This window comes from Monodon monoceros, unplaced genomic scaffold (genome assembly GCF_005190385.1).
Source record: "Monodon monoceros isolate NGI ecotype Baffin Bay Population unplaced genomic scaffold, NGI_Narwhal_1 Super_Scaffold_21, whole genome shotgun sequence".
NCBI lineage: Eukaryota > Metazoa > Chordata > Mammalia > Artiodactyla > Monodontidae > Monodon > Monodon monoceros.
In genome coordinates, this window is record NW_021703778.1 from 143867207 (window position 1) to 143887401 (window position 20195).

General features: G+C 40.4%; 1 protein-coding gene across 14 annotated transcripts in view; it reads left to right on the forward strand.

Annotated features, from left to right (window-relative positions):
• The window catches only part of SIPA1L1 (signal induced proliferation associated 1 like 1), a 377878-nt gene that overhangs the window by 223435 nt on the left and 134248 nt on the right, over positions 1 to 20195 (forward strand). For all 14 annotated transcript variants that reach the window (XM_029239481.1, XM_029239492.1, XM_029239493.1 and 11 more), the window contains one exon: positions 8413 to 10213. In XM_029239481.1, the coding sequence (XP_029095314.1) occupies positions 8716 to 10213 (1498 nt within the window). In that variant the 5' untranslated portion in view covers positions 8413 to 8715. The remainder of the gene's footprint in view (positions 1 to 8412; positions 10214 to 20195) is intronic.

Sequence of the window (20195 nt, forward strand, 5' to 3'; positions counted from 1 at the left end):
CAATTCCGGTTCAGTCATTGTGGAGCCTTAGGAAAAGGTGCTGGTTTGTGGAGGGCAGACTATTCCCTGCTGTTACAGGAAGAAGGAAGGCTTTTAGGGGTGGGTGCCACTTAATTCTGAGCTCCAGGCCTGAGTCACACAATAATGGGGTTGCAACTGAGGGGCCTCTCACGAAAGACAAGTGACATGACCACTGCAGCATTTTCAGGAAGTTAATTTTCAGGAAGTTAATTATCAATATTTTTCCCCACTGGGTGTAGAGATTCATGTCTGGATTGGGCTTCAGAAGTGATACTCAGGCTACAAATGGAGGCCTTTTTTCTTTTATAATGTATTTTCAAAATAGTTCTTCTGCCATAAATCCTCTAACTGCTATCCCAGTATTTATTGAGAGCGCCCTCCACACAGTGAGCGCTTTGTCAGACACAGTGTGCTTATTACCTCTCCAAAGGGGAGATACTCACCTCGCACGGTGCTTGTGAGGGCTGAGAGGGTCAGAGAGTGGAAAGCATGGCGGAGTCCCACATTCTCCGAGCTCTGTGGGGAGAGAGTTTATCCTCAGAAATAAGAGTACAGTGAAAGAGACAAATAACCCATCTGCAATCTGTATTTAAGGAAACACTAAGGCAATGTGGAATGATTTTATGTTTTAATTTTTTCCTTTTAAGCTCTTGGTTCTCGGGTGGTATTTTAAAAGCTGCTATATGAAATATGGTTACTGTTGATATCAGTCGTGATTAATAATGTTTAGGATATTAGCGTGTCGTGTAGAAGGAACTTTCTGTTCACCTGTTGTTCTTATTGATGTGGCTTTCTACTCTTCCTAAGCCAACGTTAAATATGCCTCAAGGTGCCCTTTCTTAAATTCTTTTCGGAATATAAATACTCAAATGAGAAAGCCATGATGTCTTTGACAAAGCCAGTTGTTCTGTCTTACTGAAGCCTCTGGTTTCCTACACTCCTCTTTTCCTCTCCCAGTTAGATTTTAGGAAGCTGAGAGTGGAAATGTTCCTTCTTTGCCTCCCCCTCTGACAGTGACTAGCTCAGTGCAACGCATTGAACAGTGCTCGAATAGCCCACGCTGGCAGCCTGCAAAGCTGTCCTTAGTGATGCAGATTCTCAGCTGTGGTTCATCATGTGTGGATCAAAGGCAATTTTTCATGGCTTGTATAGTTTAAATCTGACTTAATACAGTTCAGACCATCTCTTTCCTTCCTGCCCTCAGAGAAAGTCAATACTACTAGATTCTTCCTTTCTGGGTTAAATATACAGTTTCAGTTCCTTGAGCCATCGATAGCTCATAGCACTGTTATAACGCTCTCCAGAGTGTTGGTCTGCAGTCCAAATGGTGACCTTCTTCCACTTTAGCCCGAATCTCTGCAGAAGGAGCGTTGTGAGGACAAAAGGTGAGAAGTACGTGTACATTGGAAAGAGATGTGTTCCAGGAAAGGGCAACGAGTGATGATGGCTCAGTCTGTGCTTTGTTTAGGCAGCCTCACCTGACTGCCCACGTCACTGCAACCTTGTGAAAGGGTGAAATGGAGACTCTTGGGTATGTCAGTATTAAATATTAAAAAAGCAATATTAAATACGAAGAAATGAGGAAATATAAGCCATTGTGTTAATATCTGTATGGAGTAATTACTCAAATCCTGTAAATACTGCTAACCTTACAATCTTTAGTAATCGATACTTTATGTAGCCCTCTTTGATTCCATTTTAATCAGGGGATTTAGCATAAGATCATCTTATTGGAAGGACCTGATATCTGTTGAATTTTGACTTGTTTGGTGATTTGAATGGTTGGAGGTTTAACATGGTGCAGTCTTTAATAATTAGTAGTCAAAATCATACTACATACCCAGATCATATTTTATTTTATTTTTTTAGTAACAGGATGATGTTTCTTTTTTTCTCCTAAGTTTTTTTTTCTGATTATAAAAGTTATAGTACTCATTTTAGAAAATAAATAATATAGATAAATACCAAAAAGAAAGAAAAAAAGAAATTATTCATAATCTAACTATGTAACAACAAGCATTATAAATCCTTTGGTGAGCTTCCTTTGACTTGTTTATATATCGTTACATAACTTTAAAAAGCATAGCTAAATTTATAATGTATATACCATTTTGTCTGTATCCTGAATTCTTCTGAAACTGGGCTTGTTTGTGCCCAGTTACATTCAATAGGATGCACTGTATAAAAATTTTTTTTTTTTAAGTTAGTCCATGGTCAAATCAGTTAAGAAATATCTTAGCTTAATAGTAAGTGTTGGGTTTTTGTTTTTCTTGTTTTTTTTTTTAACTGTAGATTTCATGGAGCCTTAATATACTAACATATATTATCATGTCGTAACAGAGGTGATAGTGTGTCCCTGCCTTATTTACTTATGGAACCCTTTCTTATGAATTAATAACTTGGATTTGAAGCACAATTCAGGGAAAGTTGATAAGCCTTTCCCCCTGTATAGTAGACATTTATCGGTTGTCTCCCCTGACATCCATTTCTCACATGCCCTTCCCCAGATCCTTTGTGGTAATAGGATGATCAGTACTAGATCACAGTTTGCAGGATTGATGAATAACTTTTTAATGGATTTTAAATGAATATTAATGTACAAATGAGTATTTTCAAAACACTCACTACCTTCGTGGATCTAGTCTGCTCTCTTGATATCCTGGGTGCCGGCCGTGGAAACTCCATGCCCCTGATGAGTTGGTGAGCTCTGATTTCTTTTCCTTGAAAGTGTTCATTTGCTGCACCTCAAACACTATTTTTCCCCTAATAATCCTGGCTCACTGTTACCTTCTATTTATTACCTTTTACCCTGCTTTTTACCTTTTACCTCCCTACTTCAAGCTCCTCACACCTAGCTCTTTGGCATTATATTAATTGCTTATTGTGTAAATTTTGTCATATTTAAATATAAGTGTTCGAATTTATTCTGTTCTCCTTTACTTTGCCAGCTATGGAATCGTTTCCGTACCCATCAGTAATTCTACCATGTATCTTGCTCCATACGTTTTTAATTTTATCACCCCACTTCTGCCATCAAGCTCGCTGCCAAATTTTCATGTTGTTTCCTTCACCCGCAACTATGCAAAGTATCTTCAAGCCTTACTAGGCCTTTGAAATGGAACTTTCTTTGTTGAACTTTTTTAGTTTGGAGGGTGGGTGGGAGGCAAATGTTATTATCTCTTTTGGTCCTCACTCTGTCCAAACAAGCACTTGTTTAAAAAATATTTATTTATTTAATTTATTTATTTTCCTTTTTTTTTTGGCTGCGTCAGGTCTTAGTTGCGGCACATGGGATCTTCGTTGAGGCAGGCAGGATCTTTTCGTTATGGTGCGTGTTCTCTTTGTTGCGGCGCTCGGGTTTCTCTACTTGTGGCGCTTGGGCTTCTCTGTAGTTGTAGTGTGCAGGTTTTCTCTCTCTGGCTGTGGCGCGCAGGCTCCAGAGTGCGTGGGCTCTCTCATTGAGGTGTACAAGCTCAGTAGTTGTGGCGAGTGGGCTTAGTTGCCCCGCGGCATATTGGATGTTAGTTCTCCCACCAGGGATCGAACCCGCATCCCCTGCGTTGGAAGGCGGATTCTTTACCGCTGGACCACCAGGGAGGTCTCCAAACAAGCACATTTTAAATTGCTTTCTTATCTCTAAACTCAAATGTAACTTTATCCTGTTATGTATGTTTTGTATCCATAACTTCTTTTTTCACTTTGGTAATTCCAGGGCAAGTTATCTGCATCTACTTTGTCTCCATCAGTGCTGTCTTTTTTAGGTAGTGAACATTTGGAGAGCAGGAACTAGATTTATCAACTCCTCTCTTCTTAGTCCTTCCTGCTTTTTGTTGAAGGGATAGAACGGAAATGAAAGAAGGGGGAAAGTCCAGTCTGAAAAGTTATGTGCTGACTCATAAAGCTTAAATTATCCAGGACATTGCACGGAGTCGTTTGTATGTGTTTCAGGCTAACTTGAAAGAGTGAGGCGTCCTTCTATCTGAGATGTTACTTTTATGTAATGTGAGTGAAATTCAGGAAAGCCAAGAAGGGATGTAAAGAGAATTGTTGGCCTTCTTTGGTTATCTTAGCTAATCTAATGTTCAAGCACTGTGGTGTGATATTTCTGTTTTAAAACAAAGTTTCCTGTTACAATCCAAAGCAAGAATATTTATGGGTATTTTAAATCTGTGTATACAACTTCATAAACTATTTACATTGACATTTTCATAAATACTGATGTTGTACATCTGTGGAATCTCGGGGTATGTGTATAGTTATTCATTATCAAAATTCCTTCTATTGCCTGGAAGCATTGAGAGTTGGCCCTGTATTTGAGGCTGTACCAGTTAAGGAATCTAACAGCATCCCATTTTGGAATATGGAAGTAATTGATGAGGAATGCTACATCTTTTTAGTGAATGTAACATCGTATTGCAGATTATTTCAGGGCAGGAACTGTAAGTTGTTGTTGGTTTTTTCTTTCCTTCCCACGTCTTCTTGTGTAACCTTTAAACTATTCTTTATGCCCTTGGCACAAAGAAAGTTTCCCATGTTGTTCCTTTCGTTTGGTTCCTTCAATTATTTATTGTTCTCACTTCCTTATCACCCATTTATTTCTTGGAAAAATTTTATTTTCCCATTTTTTCTGCTTGTTAGTTAATTCATTGTTGAAAATAGATAAAAAAGGAAGAGATCAAATGAGCACGTGCATATATTTTATTTGGAGTTTAGGGGAGAGGGGCATGAGAAGAAATTTGGAGGTAACTGCATAGAGATAATATTTAAAGCTGTGGGTACCTATGACATCACCAGACAGTAGTGGCTACCATGCAGATATCTCCCGAAGTAATTTCATTATTCTGCTTCATTCAGTTGCACAGGCAGCTGATCCAATGAAGTCAACACCCTGCTCTCCAGAGTTAATATCTTTACTCCAGTGTACCCAGGCCTGCGATCTCATCCTAATGCACTCGATGCTCAAATGCATCCTAATGCTGATACCCTTTACAGCCCCTTCCAAAACTCTGAAGACTGGTAAGAGAAGTAAGCCAAGCATACCCCCCTGGAATCACTAGCTTTTGAATGGAGCCCACCAGTGATCCTGAGGAATGAGCCAAAAGAAAGAGGCACCAGAGATTAAGGAGACCGTGTTCATCATGGAGGCCTAGAGAAGACAGAGTTTCGGGAAGGAGGGGGAGAGGTCAAGAATGTAAACGTCTCAGTGAGCCAGGATGACAGGGACTGTTTTTATACCTGTAGCTTCCCTTGGAGGGAGGGACTGTTTCCCCAAATATCCCTAGCACCAAGTGTGTGGTCTGTGTTCAGAAGAGAATGCAGAAAGGCTTAGGGTGATTTAGAGGAGAGGGGGAGGTACTTCTTCTGGAAGAATGGTATTATCAGAAAAAGCTGATAGGTTACCTGGTGATAGACCTTGAGTGATGGAAAGACCTCTCATCTACTAGACGTTGAACACATCTTCGCCTTTTCTTATAGTTTCCAGGACCTCATAGAACTAGACTGGTATTGGTATTCTAGGTAAATGGATCTACCGTGGACTCAAATAGTACCTAGAGCTGTAAAATTAAATATATAACAAGGATATTTCTTAAATAGTTTCCTCTTTCAACAGATGGAGGTGACATGCTGTAAATTAGTATTGCCCTTCTATTCTGTCGTTTTTTACCATATTTAATGATGCTTAGGCAGGTTTGCTGATAATTAGGAGAATTGCTAATAACTGCCAGCATATGTTTGCTCTTTCCATCAACCCCGAGGAGTAGGGTTTAGGTGTTATTGATGTGTCATCATATTACACACATGGATGGCATCTTTATTTTCAACTAGTACTTGAATAAATGCAAAGCATATATGTTTGTATAGATGCTACTCTGTGTCAGAAGTTTCATATTGTGCCTAAAGGGGTTTGTTGCTATAAATACGGACGGGGAAGAGAAAAGGAAAAAAGGTCCTCGTGACAAGAAAAGAAAATCTGTTATTTAACTTAGTTGTCCATCTTGAACCTCCTCGGTTTTTACAGGTCATTAAACTGTGGGTACTCTCTCCCCTATGTGCCCGTCTATATTTTGAAATTAAAAGATAACATTGAATTATTATTATAATCAAGATGTAATAGGAGTCTTGGCATTTCTTTAAAATTACAAAGAAATATAGTTATGTCTGTATAAGGTTTTTTAAAACCCATTAAAAAACACAGGAAGCATATGAGATGGTTCTGAAAAGGTGTCCTGTAGTAGTGACGACCAAGAGTGGAGATTTTTCAAGTCAGTGCTATTTACTGTATTTTGGTGCTGGCCTTCAGTTTCCTCCTACAATGGATATAACTTCACATATCCTAAAAAAAAGACAGTCCTGCAGTGAACTCTATTCTAAGGGAAAGGAAATGTGGAAAGAAAGAGTTTTTACCCCAGTGGGATTGGTGCATTGGCCTTTTAGAGAATATCCCTTCTGGGAATGGTAGGTGATTTATTTGCATTTCTGTGAGCTTGTGAGAAGCATTGCAAACATCTGATTTTCATAAGAATCTATTGAGAATTATTTTGTATGTCAGTGTATTCTTTCTTTGAAAGCTATTTCACTGAAATAAACAGCTTCTTTTCTCCTAGTTCATTACAAAATAGCTCATAAATTGTGGTTTGGAGTTGTCAATTTTTTTTTTTTTTTTGAAATGGGCTAGTGTTTATTTTGCATCTTGCTTCAGTTGCCCAGTTTCCTTCCATTTTATAAGGAACACTTCTTGAACCTTGGCTGTGGCCACATGGGCTGCCTTCAGATTCAGCAGTTAGCACATTATTCCACTTGAAGGTTTACAGTTCAAAAGGAGCCTGGACAGTTCCCAGATGTAAAGTCAAATCATAGCAATCTGACGATAGAAGTATCTAGAAAGCTCAAAAGCCAGGTTTAATGGGTAGCTGTGCACAACCATTATCCCTTTCACAAAAGATGGTGAAGAGGAGAGAGAGGGAAAACAATTGGCGTTTCTGTGCCAGGCTGGTCTGAGCAGCCCGTGCGAGCCCGGCTGGAGTTCAGCTGGCCCTGCATTCTGCAGGCGGCCATACGTTTTGAAACACCCCTAAATGTTCCAGCCTTTAAATAGCAGCGAGTCTTCTAAAATGATGCTGCATAGCGCAGGAGAAATTAAAGCGGCTGCCTGGGAGGCAGGAAGCCGACTAGCGAGATGCTTAATTATCGTGGAAGTAAGTGCTTGTTGCCGGGGAGCGGAGCGCAGCGAGCGCGGGTCGGCCTGGGTGTCAGCCGTGATTTGTAGACAATGCGGCCCCGCCAGCGCAGTGCTGGTTCAGCAGCATCTTTCCAAACATGCATTTGGCAGGAATTTAAAGGCCACCTCTTGTGTAATTTGTGGAACCTTGGAAAAGGGTGCGCTGCCTTTATTTTCACGACGAACGCAACCATGCGGGATTTTGTGCTCAGAATTTGTGCCTCTCTCCTCCTGATTGATGTGCTCCCGAGGAAGTTGGGTTTCTTCACCTGTCACCTGGAAGGATGTTAGCAGTTCTCTGTCGTCGGCTGGGGGATATGGAAAGGTCTGTCCACAGCAGCATTTTGTTTCTGCTGTCTTCATAAATTAGTGCCAAAGGGTGGGGTGGGTTGCAGTGTGTAAGGAAATGAAGGCATTTTGCTAATGAGCGAAATGTTTCTAGCTTTAAGGGTAGATGGATCTCAGAGCTTGGGAGGAAGTGGTGGAAAATGCTGGATGCATTCTGAAATACTCCTTTGGCATAGTAATAAAGTAGAGGGAAATATAGAAGCGTGCTAATGGGTAGAATGGCTCCGGGAAAACCCTTTTTATTTTCTCTCTATTGTATTTGCTCTTGCCAACTCTGTTAAGCCTTTGTAAAGAAACAAAAAAACAAGTTTGGATTTTGAAATACAGAAGAGGTTAAAAAGTGAGTGTTGTGACATATTCAGTAACAGAATTTTTCAATTTTTAGTCTTGTTAAAAAGCTGTACGTTGCTCTAATTATCGAACTCTGTTCGTTATGCCTTGAACTTCTGGTCAGCACAGTGGTTCATGATATTCTACATTATTAGAGGTCATTGGAGTCTGTACGTGGTCTTTACTTGGGCTAGGAGCCTTGATATCCTGGAACGAGATCCCTCACCCCCCTTCATAGTGATATGAAACAGTTCAATTAATCTGAAGTGTTAATAGTCTTTTAAAATATATATAGTTTAAATGATGGATATTATTAAATGCTTTCACTTTCTTCCTTCCTTTCAAGCCTGCTTTACTAAAAAGATGGGTTGTGAACTGTGAGTCACAATCCATTAGTGAGTCTTTTATGTGCATGTGTCTGGTTTTGGCAATTGCATGTTTATTTTTAGATGTATTTATCAAATGCTAATTACAATTGTCCTTGTCTCTTTTAGAGAAAGCATGGGATTATGGCAATCACAGAGTCCCAGAGATACAAGTTCCATTCAGTTTTTTTCTGAAAGAAAGCCGTCTATCAAAGTGAAGCAGAGGAACTCTTGTGGATTATAATGTTCTGAAGGTCTGGATTTTCAGAGGTTTGAAAATAAGCCATTGTTTAACCGTTTAATTGGAAAAGATTAAGATCTCATGCAACTGATGTATTTTCTGGAAGCCATTCTCCAAAAGGGAAGTGCACATTTAAAACTTAGGTATGATGGTCCTTTCTGCAGGGGTTTAAGTCTGATTGCTTTTACATCATGACCAGCTTGAAACGGTCTCAGACAGAAAGGCCGGTTGCCACTGAAAGGGCGTCTGTTGTGGGCACAGATGGCACCCCCAAAGTCCACACGGACGACTTCTACATGCGACGCTTCAGGTCCCAAAACAGCAGCTTAGGGTCATCAGTCATGGCTCCTGTAGGTCCCCCTCGAAGTGAAGGTTCTCATCATATAACCTCGACCCCTGGAGTCCCAAAGATGGGGGTTCGGGCAAGGATTGCGGATTGGCCCCCAAGAAAGGAAAATGTAAAAGAATCTAGCCGTTCAAGCCAGGAAATAGAAACCTCAAGTTGCCTTGAGAGCATGTCCTCCAAAAGCAGTCCTGTGAGTCAGGGAAGTTCTGTAAGCCTCAATTCCAGTGACTCAGCCATGTTAAAAAGCATACAGAACACACTGAAAAACAAGACGAGGCCGTCGGAGAGCATGGACTCCAGATTTCTCATGCCTGAAGCCTACCCCAGCTCCCCCAGGAAAGCTCTGCGCCGGATACGGCAGCGCAGCAACAGCGACATCACCATAAGTGAACTTGACGTGGATAGCTTTGATGAATGTATCTCGCCCACCTACAAGACGGGGCCGTCACTGCACAGGGAATACGGTAGCACATCTTCAATCGATAAGCAGGGAACGTCCGGAGACAGCTTCTTTGACTTGTTAAAGGGCTACAAAGATGACAAGTCTGATCGAGGTCCCACTCCGACCAAGCTCAGTGACTTTCTCATCGCCGGTGGGGGCAAGGGCTCTGGTTTCTCCTTGGATGTCATAGATGGGCCCATCTCACAAAGAGAGAACCTCAGGCTCTTTAAGGAAAGGGAAAAACCACTCAAGCGGCGTTCCAAGTCTGAAACCGGAGACTCATCCATTTTTCGTAAGTTACGCAATACCAAAGGTGAAGAACTTGGGAAATCGTCGGATCTTGAAGATAATCGATCGGAAGACTCCGTCAGGCCCTGGACGTGCCCAAAGTGCTTTGCGCACTACGACGTCCAGAGTATATTATTTGACTTGAACGAGGCGGTTATGAACAGGCACAGTGTGATTAAGAGGAGAAACACCACCACGGGGGCTTCAGCAGCTGCGGTGGCATCCTTGGTCTCAGGGCCTTTGTCCCACTCGGCCAGTTTTAGCTCCCCGATGGGCAGCACAGAGGACCTGAACTCCAAAGGAAGCCTCAGCATGGACCAGGGAGACGATAAAAGCAATGAACTTGTAATGAGCTGTCCGTATTTTCGGAATGAGATCGGTGGAGAAGGGGAAAGGAAAATCAGCCTGTCCAAATCAAATTCTGGTTCCTTTAGTGGATGTGAAAGTGCCTCCTTTGAGTCTACCCTCAGCTCCCATTGTACAAATGCAGGAGTGGCAGTACTTGAAGTGCCCAAGGAAAACTTGGTGTTGCACCTGGATCGAGTGAAAAGATACATCGTGGAACACGTGGATCTCGGCGCATACTATTACAGGAAGTTTTTCTATCAGAAGGGTGAGTAGAGATCTTTTATTCTTTTAATTTTCTTTTGCCATACTTTCTGGAAAAGAGTACTGTCTATTAGGATTTTTAAGCAGCGTGATGTAAGATTTGCATGAATGCCTTCTCCTGATGGTGAAAGAGTTAAATAGTTATTTGCTGCGGTGTAGTTCCTTTTGCATTTTTGAGTTACTTCCTCCTTTTAGATACATTAAATATCTTGTATTGACTAGCTTATGAAATATTAATTTTTTAAAAAACCTTTGATTTAATGGATGAAATTGTAATCTTTGTGTAAAAGACTTACTGTGTCACCTTTAGGGATAAATGTCATATAAAGTTAAAAATATTATAAATACAGCTTTTTTTTTAAGGGTTACTAAAGCAATCTTAATGCTGTTTTTCATTTATTTAGCACTTTTACAGTTAGTACGGGACCATTTCTTTTCTGCCTCAATGTTCTCATCAGTAAATGGGAATTATAACACATTCCTATTCATTTCACAGGAATTTTAGTGAGAATTAATTTTGTTATTTGACGGAAGTGTCAGAGCCAGGAATCAAACCTGGGTCTTCTAGATTTGAGTATAAAAGTCACTGGAGTGAGAAGTACTGTTAACATGTTGGTGATTTTTCCGTTTTGTATGGGGGAAAATATATACCTATATTGTTGGATTGTACTGTATGTGAACTGTATTTGTATACAGTTTTATCTCATGCTTGTAAGAAAACTCTGTGATTCATTGAAAAGTAGTTTAAATGAACTCTTAAGAGCTTTCTAATAGTGTTTTTGAGCAGCATTATTAATTGAAGAATGCGCTTGTCACGCAAGCACCCAAGCTAGGAAACAGGATGCTTGCCGAGCAAGGACATACACCTGTGGTCCACTAGCTAGCTCAGTAATTTCTGCATTGAGCCCAAGTGAGAGGCCCCCTGTATGCAAGCTACTAGAGCAGTCTTTGTTTTCCCACCTACTGTTTGGGGGTTTTGAGTCCTGCTTAAGTCCTTTTGAGATTTAGTCTTCCGAATGAAGTTTCATTTCTAGTACTTCATTCTGGTACTCTAGCTTTATGACAGTGCTCCCTTTAAAATAAAATTTATTGTAAGGTTATTACATGGTCATCCCCATTCACGAGAGTTTATTGACCAAAAGAATCTTGTCTTGGTGTTCAGTATCCAAGACAGCTGTATGTGGGCCTCTCACTGCTGCGGCCTCTCCCGTTGCGGAGCACAGGCTCCGGACACGCAGGCTCAGCGGCCATGGCTCACGGGCCCAGCCGCTCCGCGGCATGTGGGATCTTCCCGGACCGGGGCACGAACCCGCGTCCCCTGCATCAGCAGGCGGACCCTCAACCACTGCGCCACCAGGGAAGCCCTCCATGTCTCTTAAACATTTATGGCATAGGTCCTGAAACCAATATGATAATGAAAATCCCAAATTCATTTGTAAGCCATCTTTATTTTCTCAGCATAACCTTCTGGAGTTCAGATTTTAGAAATCATTTCTTTCTCATTCTGTCTGTTGGGCTACAAGGTTTCTCGACCTTGCCATCTTGGCATTTGGGGCCAGATAATTCTTTGTTTGGGGGGATGTGTCATATGCGTTGTAGGATATAAGATGTTTAGCAGCATCCCTGCCCTCTACACCCCAGATGCCAATAGGTGCCCCCAATTGTGATGACCTAAAAAGTCTCCAGTCATTGCCATATGTCCTCTAGGAAGTAAAATTGCCCCTAGCTGAAAAGCCCTGTTTTGCGGAACCTGGGGAAGTTTTCCACAGGTGTTTGTGAGCTGTCTATAGGTGAGGCCATCTTGCTAAAGAACTGACACTCCAACAGAGAAAGAACATGTTACTTACAGTCTTTGTTTATGTAGTAGTTGCTCTTTTCCTGTTAGGCAATGTGATCACGTTAATGATGAACATTTTGAGTACTTACTGTGTACCAGGAACTTAGCATTTGTTATGACATGCATTTTCTCATTTCACCCTCTCCATGCCCACTGGGGTGTAGGTATCGTTATCGATGGCATTTTCCAGATGACAAAACTGGGGTGTAAGTGGCTGGTTTTAAGCTGTTAAGCTGTCACAAAGCTAGTAATATTGGAGCCAGGATTTCACCTTTGGGGAGGCTGACCAGAGTCATGTTCTTGGCTGCTTTGCCTTGATCTCTATTAGACTAAAGGGAAGGAGTATATTTTTATCTTTAAACCTGGTAAAATTTTGTTCAACGTACTTTGTCTTTCAAAAGTAAGGAATGAAAATTTGAACATCTATATTCCAGAGTTCATCCAGCTTAGATAACACTTCATAAATTTAAGAGCAGTTAATTGAAAGTAGTTTCTAATTTAAGCCATAGAAAATACCCTCTTAGCTAACATAATTGGAACAAGTTAACTGAAAAAAATCATTAAGACAGGGAATCTTTCAGAAGTATACATACTCAAAGTATTTTATTTTCATTAAAATTTATAATAATAACTATATATTTGCTAAACTCTTGTGAGAGGCCGAGGGCGTTTCTTTGACAGTGATTCTACTATTTTGAATTCTACATTGTGTGAATAGTATAAACCATAAGAGCAAAAATGTAGACACTAGCAAAGCAATCTGAATCTTACGGAATCTGAGGTTTCAGAATTTTTTCTCATTTTTTATAGGTCTCGCCCACATCTAATCCAACAGCTTTCCTTTAGTGATTGCTTTTATGAAGTCTTTCCAAAGCCTTCAGTTTAGTTTTTAATAGAAACAAGATTTATCTCTTGTACTCATATTCCATCAGCTTTCATAATATTTAATTAAATTTCATAATTACAATAACAAGTCAACTGGCATAAACAGGTTTGGGAAGACACAGCCGATTCTTTGTCAGCACGGAGTCCCAACTGGTGGGAGCAGAAAGTGTGTGTGGCACTAGAGATTGCCTGCTAGTGCCATTGGGCATTTATCATTGTGGTTTACAGAGGGGACACAGAGCAGTAGTTAATACATGAAGCTGGTCCAGTGGAACGCAATATCAAAGAGCGCCTGCTGTGTTTTCTTAGGCTATACAACTTAGAATTTTCAAATTAGGCAGGTCATTTGTCACAATATGGTAAGATACAACAAATTATGGCTCTGAATGACATCACTTGAAGCTGAAACTAACACGCTTAAAGTATAACTGTGTATTTAAAAATTTATATAGTATCTAAACCTTTCTTAAATTTTATTTTCTTGAAGGATATTTATTTACAATGTTGTGTTTAATTTCTGCTGTACAGCAAAGTGACTCAGTTATACATACATGCATTCTTTTTCATATTCTTTTCCATTATGGTTTATCACAGGATATTGAATACAGTTCCCTGTGCCATACAGTAGGACCTTGTTGTTTATCCATTCTACATATAGTAGTTTGCATCTGCTAATCCCAAACTCCCACTCCATTCCTCCCCCATTCCCCTTCCCTCTTGGCAACCACAAGTCTGTTCTCTATGTCTCTGAGTCTGTTTCTGTTTCATAGATAAGTTCATTTGTGTCATATTTTAGATTCCACATATAAATGGTATCTGTACTTTTCATCACAGTATAAAATAGAGTTAGACAAGTAATTCTGTCTTATGATTTTTAATATACAACTTGATTCAGTGAAATTAGTGCACTAACTCATTTTTCCTAATCAGAACCTGGAAGTGAGTCATCTTGTTGAAGGAGTACGTCAACGTCAGATGTAATTTATCTTCCAGCAACATAGAGTAGCACTACTGACCTGGTTGTACTACAACCTCTTCATCACCAGATATTTTCCATTCTGCCATTTAATGAATTCCTGACTTCACTGTGGCTAAGTCTCTGGGGGGAAAATATTCACTTTACTGAAGTGTATATTGTTGACATTATATGTAAAATTTAATTGTATTAGGCTGATGAAGCTGCCATCACTTTTTAATATTAAATTGTTTTTATGAACATCATTATTTTGCAAATTTAGACTTGAGAGGATATTTGGCTCTATCACATAAGTCAAGTCCATTGCTGGAAAGATGCTGGCCCAGTAGAGGAATCCCACTGTTTGCATTTATTGAAATAAGCAACACACCATCAGTGTTCTTTCTGGTCCTTCCTCCTGCCCACTTCTCCTTGCTGTTTTGCCAATGTATGTGGTGTTTTTATTGAGACTCACCTAGGATTAAATGACAGTAATAATGTAGCTAACATGTATTGTGTTATTACTTTGTGCTTTATGCAAACCTCCTCATATAATGCTCGTAAGACCCCAAGGCAAAGTTGTCATTGTGATACGTCCAAGTGATACAACAACATCCTTCTTAGGCACAAACTAGACAGTAGGATAGCATCAAAATTAATCTGGTCATCTCCCTTTGAGTACATATATTTTGTGTTTAGTTTTTACTTAGGTAGTCACCATGATTAAAGTAGCAGTACAGGGCTTTTTCGGTTTTGCACTGAGCGTACAAGTGTCTGAGGCACATCCTTGCTGAATCCCATTCAGAAGGATGCACTAATGGAAAAGAGAGGAGCCCATAGGTTGCCTTGGCAGTGGTGTTTGTTGCTCCATTGATCAGACATGTTGATAGGCTTATCTGATGCCAGACAGGGTGTCACTCTCAAAGTCAAGTTATTGAAGATGCTGTGATACGAAAGGGCCTCTTCCCCCTGCCCAGTGGCCAGGAGCAGCTGCCATTATCTGGTCTGAACCTCATCTGCGAATATTTTCCCACTCCTGAAGAGAAGAAACACTAATGCTCTGCACCTGATTATTCTTCTGATAGCTTTGAACCACCAGATTTGATCTTTTCTGGTTTACCTTCCTCCTCCTACACCTCCACCCCGCCCTACCCCACCATACGTGAGTGTTCGCACACCCACACCCACAAAAGTCAGGTTCAGCAGTCCGCTGGGCTCCAGGATTATCAGTTTGAGGACACAAACACGTTGGATCTCAGTTGGTCTCGCAATGTCCAATTTTCTGTATTTACCTCTCACCCTCTTCTTACCAGCTGTCTTTCACATTTCTTTAGAATATATGCACTGAACTTCACTTGTACTTGGAGCGACAGCTTTAGTGCTCTGATATATTCTCCAGCTGTGTTATCAGGAGCTGTTCTGCTAGTTCAGTTTTTTAAATGAGCATCATTAAGTACCTATTGTAAGTTTTAGGGGATTATCTTAGGGTACATATAGAACATCAGAGAACATCGTACAGCTAAACTTATTTGTAAAGCCCTGGCTTATTTTGTTTGTTTAATTCTTCTGTAAGTATAGCAACATGAAGCTTGAGGAAAGTACTATGGGATGCCTTATAGCTCAGAGTTCTTTAAGGATAGCTATTCTATGGTTAGTTTTTTGTGGACAGTCATATTTCAAGGAAGTGGTAAACTCCAGAGTCAGCACGTCTGCTCTCCTGAGCCATGTTCTGCTCTTGAACTGAACAGTTTATTTCCGCCAAAACTAATAGGGAAAGATTTTATACATGTATAATAACTTATTGTCTTAATGCCCTTGTCTTTTATTTTTTCTTGAGAGCATATCAACTGTATTTAATTTGTTCGAAGGTAGCTCTCTAGTTATTTAACCCTTTTCAGGGAGATCTGGGGCACTAAATAACTTCTTGAGAAACTCACCTAGGAGTGTTTTGCTGTTGTCTCTTCACCTGTTCAGGGTTTCTGGTAGCAAGAAGGCCATTCAGTAGGAAGGTTTGCATGTCTGCTCTTTGGAAAACAAGCATCCTCTCCTTTCTTGGCCGTGATCTCTCGAGTCCCATCACTGATCATCTGAACTCTGATGTGTGAGGCGTTTGGGATTTCATATTACCTGAGCCATCTCTGTGCAGAGGTTTGTGAAAGCTGGTTAAAAGGGCATGTGCCTCAACTGCTCCTCTCTGTTTTGTTTTTAAAATCAAGCTAGACCGGCCCAAGGCCACATTTGCTTAAACAGTTGACTTTACTCAAAGTCATCTTGTAAAGATCCAATCATATAGAAACAGAATGTGCTTTTGCAGTAAAACTGATGATGGAGACATTGGCCATTTGGTCATCCTTCAGCCCTTTAGGAAGTTCCATGTGAGATATTTACTTTAGAATTTGATGCCAGGAATTGTTTTCTGGTAGCTACCAAATGCCTGCCTTTCTAATGACAGGTGTGTTTTATTTGTTTGCTTGTTTTATTTATTTATTTATTTATTTTTACTGTATCTCCTGTTTTACCTCAACTCCCAGAAGCAAATTTGATGCTTCAGTTTTATAACCTTCATTAATAACACATTTGTTCCCACTTTTGTCTTTTATTTCCCAATTTCTGTTTCATTAGCACAACTTACATATTTCCTTTATAATGAATGACCTCAAAAAATTCTTTTTAGAAAAGGTAATTAGTATACATTTATATCCAAATAAAAGACCTCTGTTCCCAGGCTATGTCTTCAGTTCTAGCTACGTTTCTCACTCTCCATTACCTGCTTCCACCTGGTTGGTTATCTAGTTGGCAACTCGAACCCTGGGACACAAATTTTTACTTCATTTTTCTCCCGGAACAAGCCTCCCATCCCACATCCTTGCCCTCGTGCTGTAAATGCCACCATTATTATCAGTCACTTGGATTTGAAACATCAAAGCCTCTTTGTTGCCTCTCTTCATTGTTCTCAACCTCCAATCAGTTGGGAATCCAATCTTGAGTCTACCTTTGAATTGCTGCTAACTTCTGTTCTGTGTGTCCCAATCCCAGTTCTGTCACTTCAAGCCGGCGTTACCTCTTGCCCCAATTCTTGGCCATTGTCTTAGTCTCTCCATCTCTAGTCCGTCCTACTCAAAATGCAACTTCTTGTCTTTGCCAAATACAGTCTAATAACGTAGCAGTTTACATTTTACATGATTGCATTTATGATTTAATCATGTAACAAATACATTATCGGTCAAGTCCTCTGAGAAGCAGGTGTTGAAACAGTATAGGCGTGCAAGTGGTTTGTTAGGGACCTGGGGGTAACGCCTGTGAAAGAAGAGGGCAGAGGAAGCAGAAGTTAGCAGGGAAGGCCTTCAGTCCACAATGCAGGTCTGACACCGTGAAAGTAAAAGGGAAAAGAAGCAAAAGTGGGCAGGGGGAGCCTCAGCCTACCGTTGGCAAAGTCTCAGCCAACGCCGTGGAACGAAAAAGAGCATTAGAGAAGTCATTTGTTGGGCAGTAACAGCCAGGCCCTGTCACCCCTGGCATGCTCAGTCCTGGGGCTGCCCAAGAAGAGTGTGGCTGGGCTGGAAAACTGTAGAAGATCCAAAGATGCTACAGCCAGAGACTTTCAGCTAATTGCATTTCTTGTGGCTGAATGGGTTGTGAGCCCTTTCTTGAAGGAGAGGTGTTAAGTGTTGCGCCTCTGTGGCTGCCACAGGTGCATGAGTGCCTTCATCATGCTCGGCACGATTTTGGACACTTGGAGTGAGAAATAAAATGGAGCACCTTGCTTTGTGACTGCCTGGAGGGGTGGGATAGGGAGGGTGGGAGGGAGGGAGATGCAAGAGGGAAGAGATATGGGAACATATGTATATGTATAACTGATTCACTTTGTTATAAAGCAGAAACTAACACACCATTGTAAAGCAGTTATACTCCAATAAAGATGTAAAAAAAAAGAAAAGAAAAGAAAAATAAATCTAAAAAAAAACCACAGAGCACCTTCATGAGCTTACATTCTGGTGGAGGGAAGCAGACAGTAAACAAATCAAACAAAAGTATATACATGCTTACTGTGAAAATTAATAATGCAGAGTTGGAGAAAGTAATCCCTCTCCTAATTCTAATAGTTTGATTTGTAATCTTCTCTATCTTTTCTTTTTTTAAAAAATTGAAGTACAGTTAATTTACAATGTTGTGTTAGTTTCAGGTGTACAGCAAAATGATTCAGTTATACATACATATAGAAAGATTGATACTTTTTCAGATTCTTTTCCATTATAGGTTATTACAAGATATTGAGTATAGTTCCCTGTGCTCTACAGTAGGTACTTGTTGTTTACCTATTTATATATAGCAGTTTTTATACGTTTCTAAATCTTTTCTTACTCAAAAATTTATTATCCAACTTACTATTAATGAATGCCCTTCATATTTTTTAAGTCGTTTCAAAAATTAACAACTGCACATTCATACATTTATTTATTTGTTCATGGCATAATGTTTATTAAGCATCTACTCCATGCCAGCTACAGTGCTCAGAGGAAGAACAAAAGCAAATAATTTTTTTTCTAGTTTCTTTCCCTTAAGTGATCTGCATCTTCTGAGTTGTATTTTCTGTTTGTCTTTCATGCTGTCGGTTTTCCTTAGTTGTCCAGTAATCTTTGCCACATTTATGAACAAAGGCCAAGGAGAATTGGTGTAGGTGGCAGGCTTCCCCTGCAGCGCTGTGGGTCTCTTTCCCTAGCTGGCCTCACATTACATGGGGGAAGTGAGGGCTAGCACTGGAAAAGTAGTGAGACCCCCTAACAGGGGGGAGTGCGTAGACTGAGAGGGTAGTGAACCCGGTGCAGATAGAAACCCACATGGGCGCCGGAGTCGGGAGGGCTTTATTGCGCTCCCCTCCTGCCTTTCCTCCCGCCCGTGCATCAGAGTGGGTTGTTCTCCCTGTGTCTCCTGGGATTCTGAATAACCTGCTCCTTCTCAAAGATGCAAGTGCTTTCCCACCACTGTTCCAAGTCACCCTATGCCCTGGTCTCTGCCCAGGGCTTTCTATGGCGCCCTGGTTCATAACCAGTCTAAGCATTCCTTGAAGGCAAGGACCACAGATTAGGCAGGCTCAGCAAACATTTCACAACTGAACGAATGTTTGGTCCTGATGCAAAGTATAAAATTTATCGCGTTGAGGAGCCAGTGTATCTTATATTTATATATAGCATCAGGTAGAGGCAGGGAGGGCCCACTGTGTACATGACCTTGTGTTATACTCTGGACAGCAAATAGTATGTTACAGTTCCTTTTCCTCTCTTTTCAGGAAATGAGACCACAGATAAGTCTGTGTGTGGTCATGGTGGTTTTGTGGAAATTAACCAAGACCACCAGTCGATCCCCATAGACCCAAAACACGATTATGGAGACTGATTTTTACTGTTGTAAACCTTCTTAGACACAAATGATGGATGTTAAAGTCAGTGGATGACAGTTTGAGGAGAAACAGGAGAAGAAGCAGGATTTACATAATCTCAAAGTATCTCCCCAAAGATATTTGTAAACCACAAGGAGATCAGTAGTAACTTTTCAGGGAAGAAACCTGTCACGTGCCACCTTAATGGAATGAATCAGGTCTCTCTCATGAATTCTATGAAATGATGCACTGAGGTTACATCATTTCTGTGGTTCTCTTGCGCAAAATGCATAACGTTAGTCCAATCATGTGAAACCACCGGACAAACCCAAATTGAGTGATAAGTACTGTTCAAAGGTGTCACGGTCATGAAAGACGGTTACAGACTGAGGAACTGTAACAGACTGCAGGGGACTAAGGAGAAATAATAACAATTAAGTACAACATGGGATAATGAATGAGATTTCAGAACGAAAAAGGACATAGTGGAAAAACTAGTGAAATTTGAGTAAGATCTTTAGTAAATGTTAATTTACCAATTCTGATTAATGACGACTGTACTATATGTAGTTACATAAGATGTTAACATTGGGGAAGACTGGGTTAAGGATATATGTATTGAAATGCTTTGTACTATATTTGCAACTTCTCTGTAAGTCCAAAAGCAGTCAAGATAAAACGTAAAAAACAAAAACCTTCAGGTACAGTCAATAACAGCAGCTGACATGAACCGTCCACATGAAAATGGGAATGCTTCCTCAACTTTGTGTGTCAACATGCATCAAGGCGAATGCCATGCTTACTAATTCCTATACCCAAAGAATTTCTATGCTCTTTGTTTTGCAGTTTCGAGGACATAAGGGCCCTTTAGATCTGTTATTTCAGTACAAGTTAACGTATAATAAATCCTGCCACCTATTTTTCAAATGCAC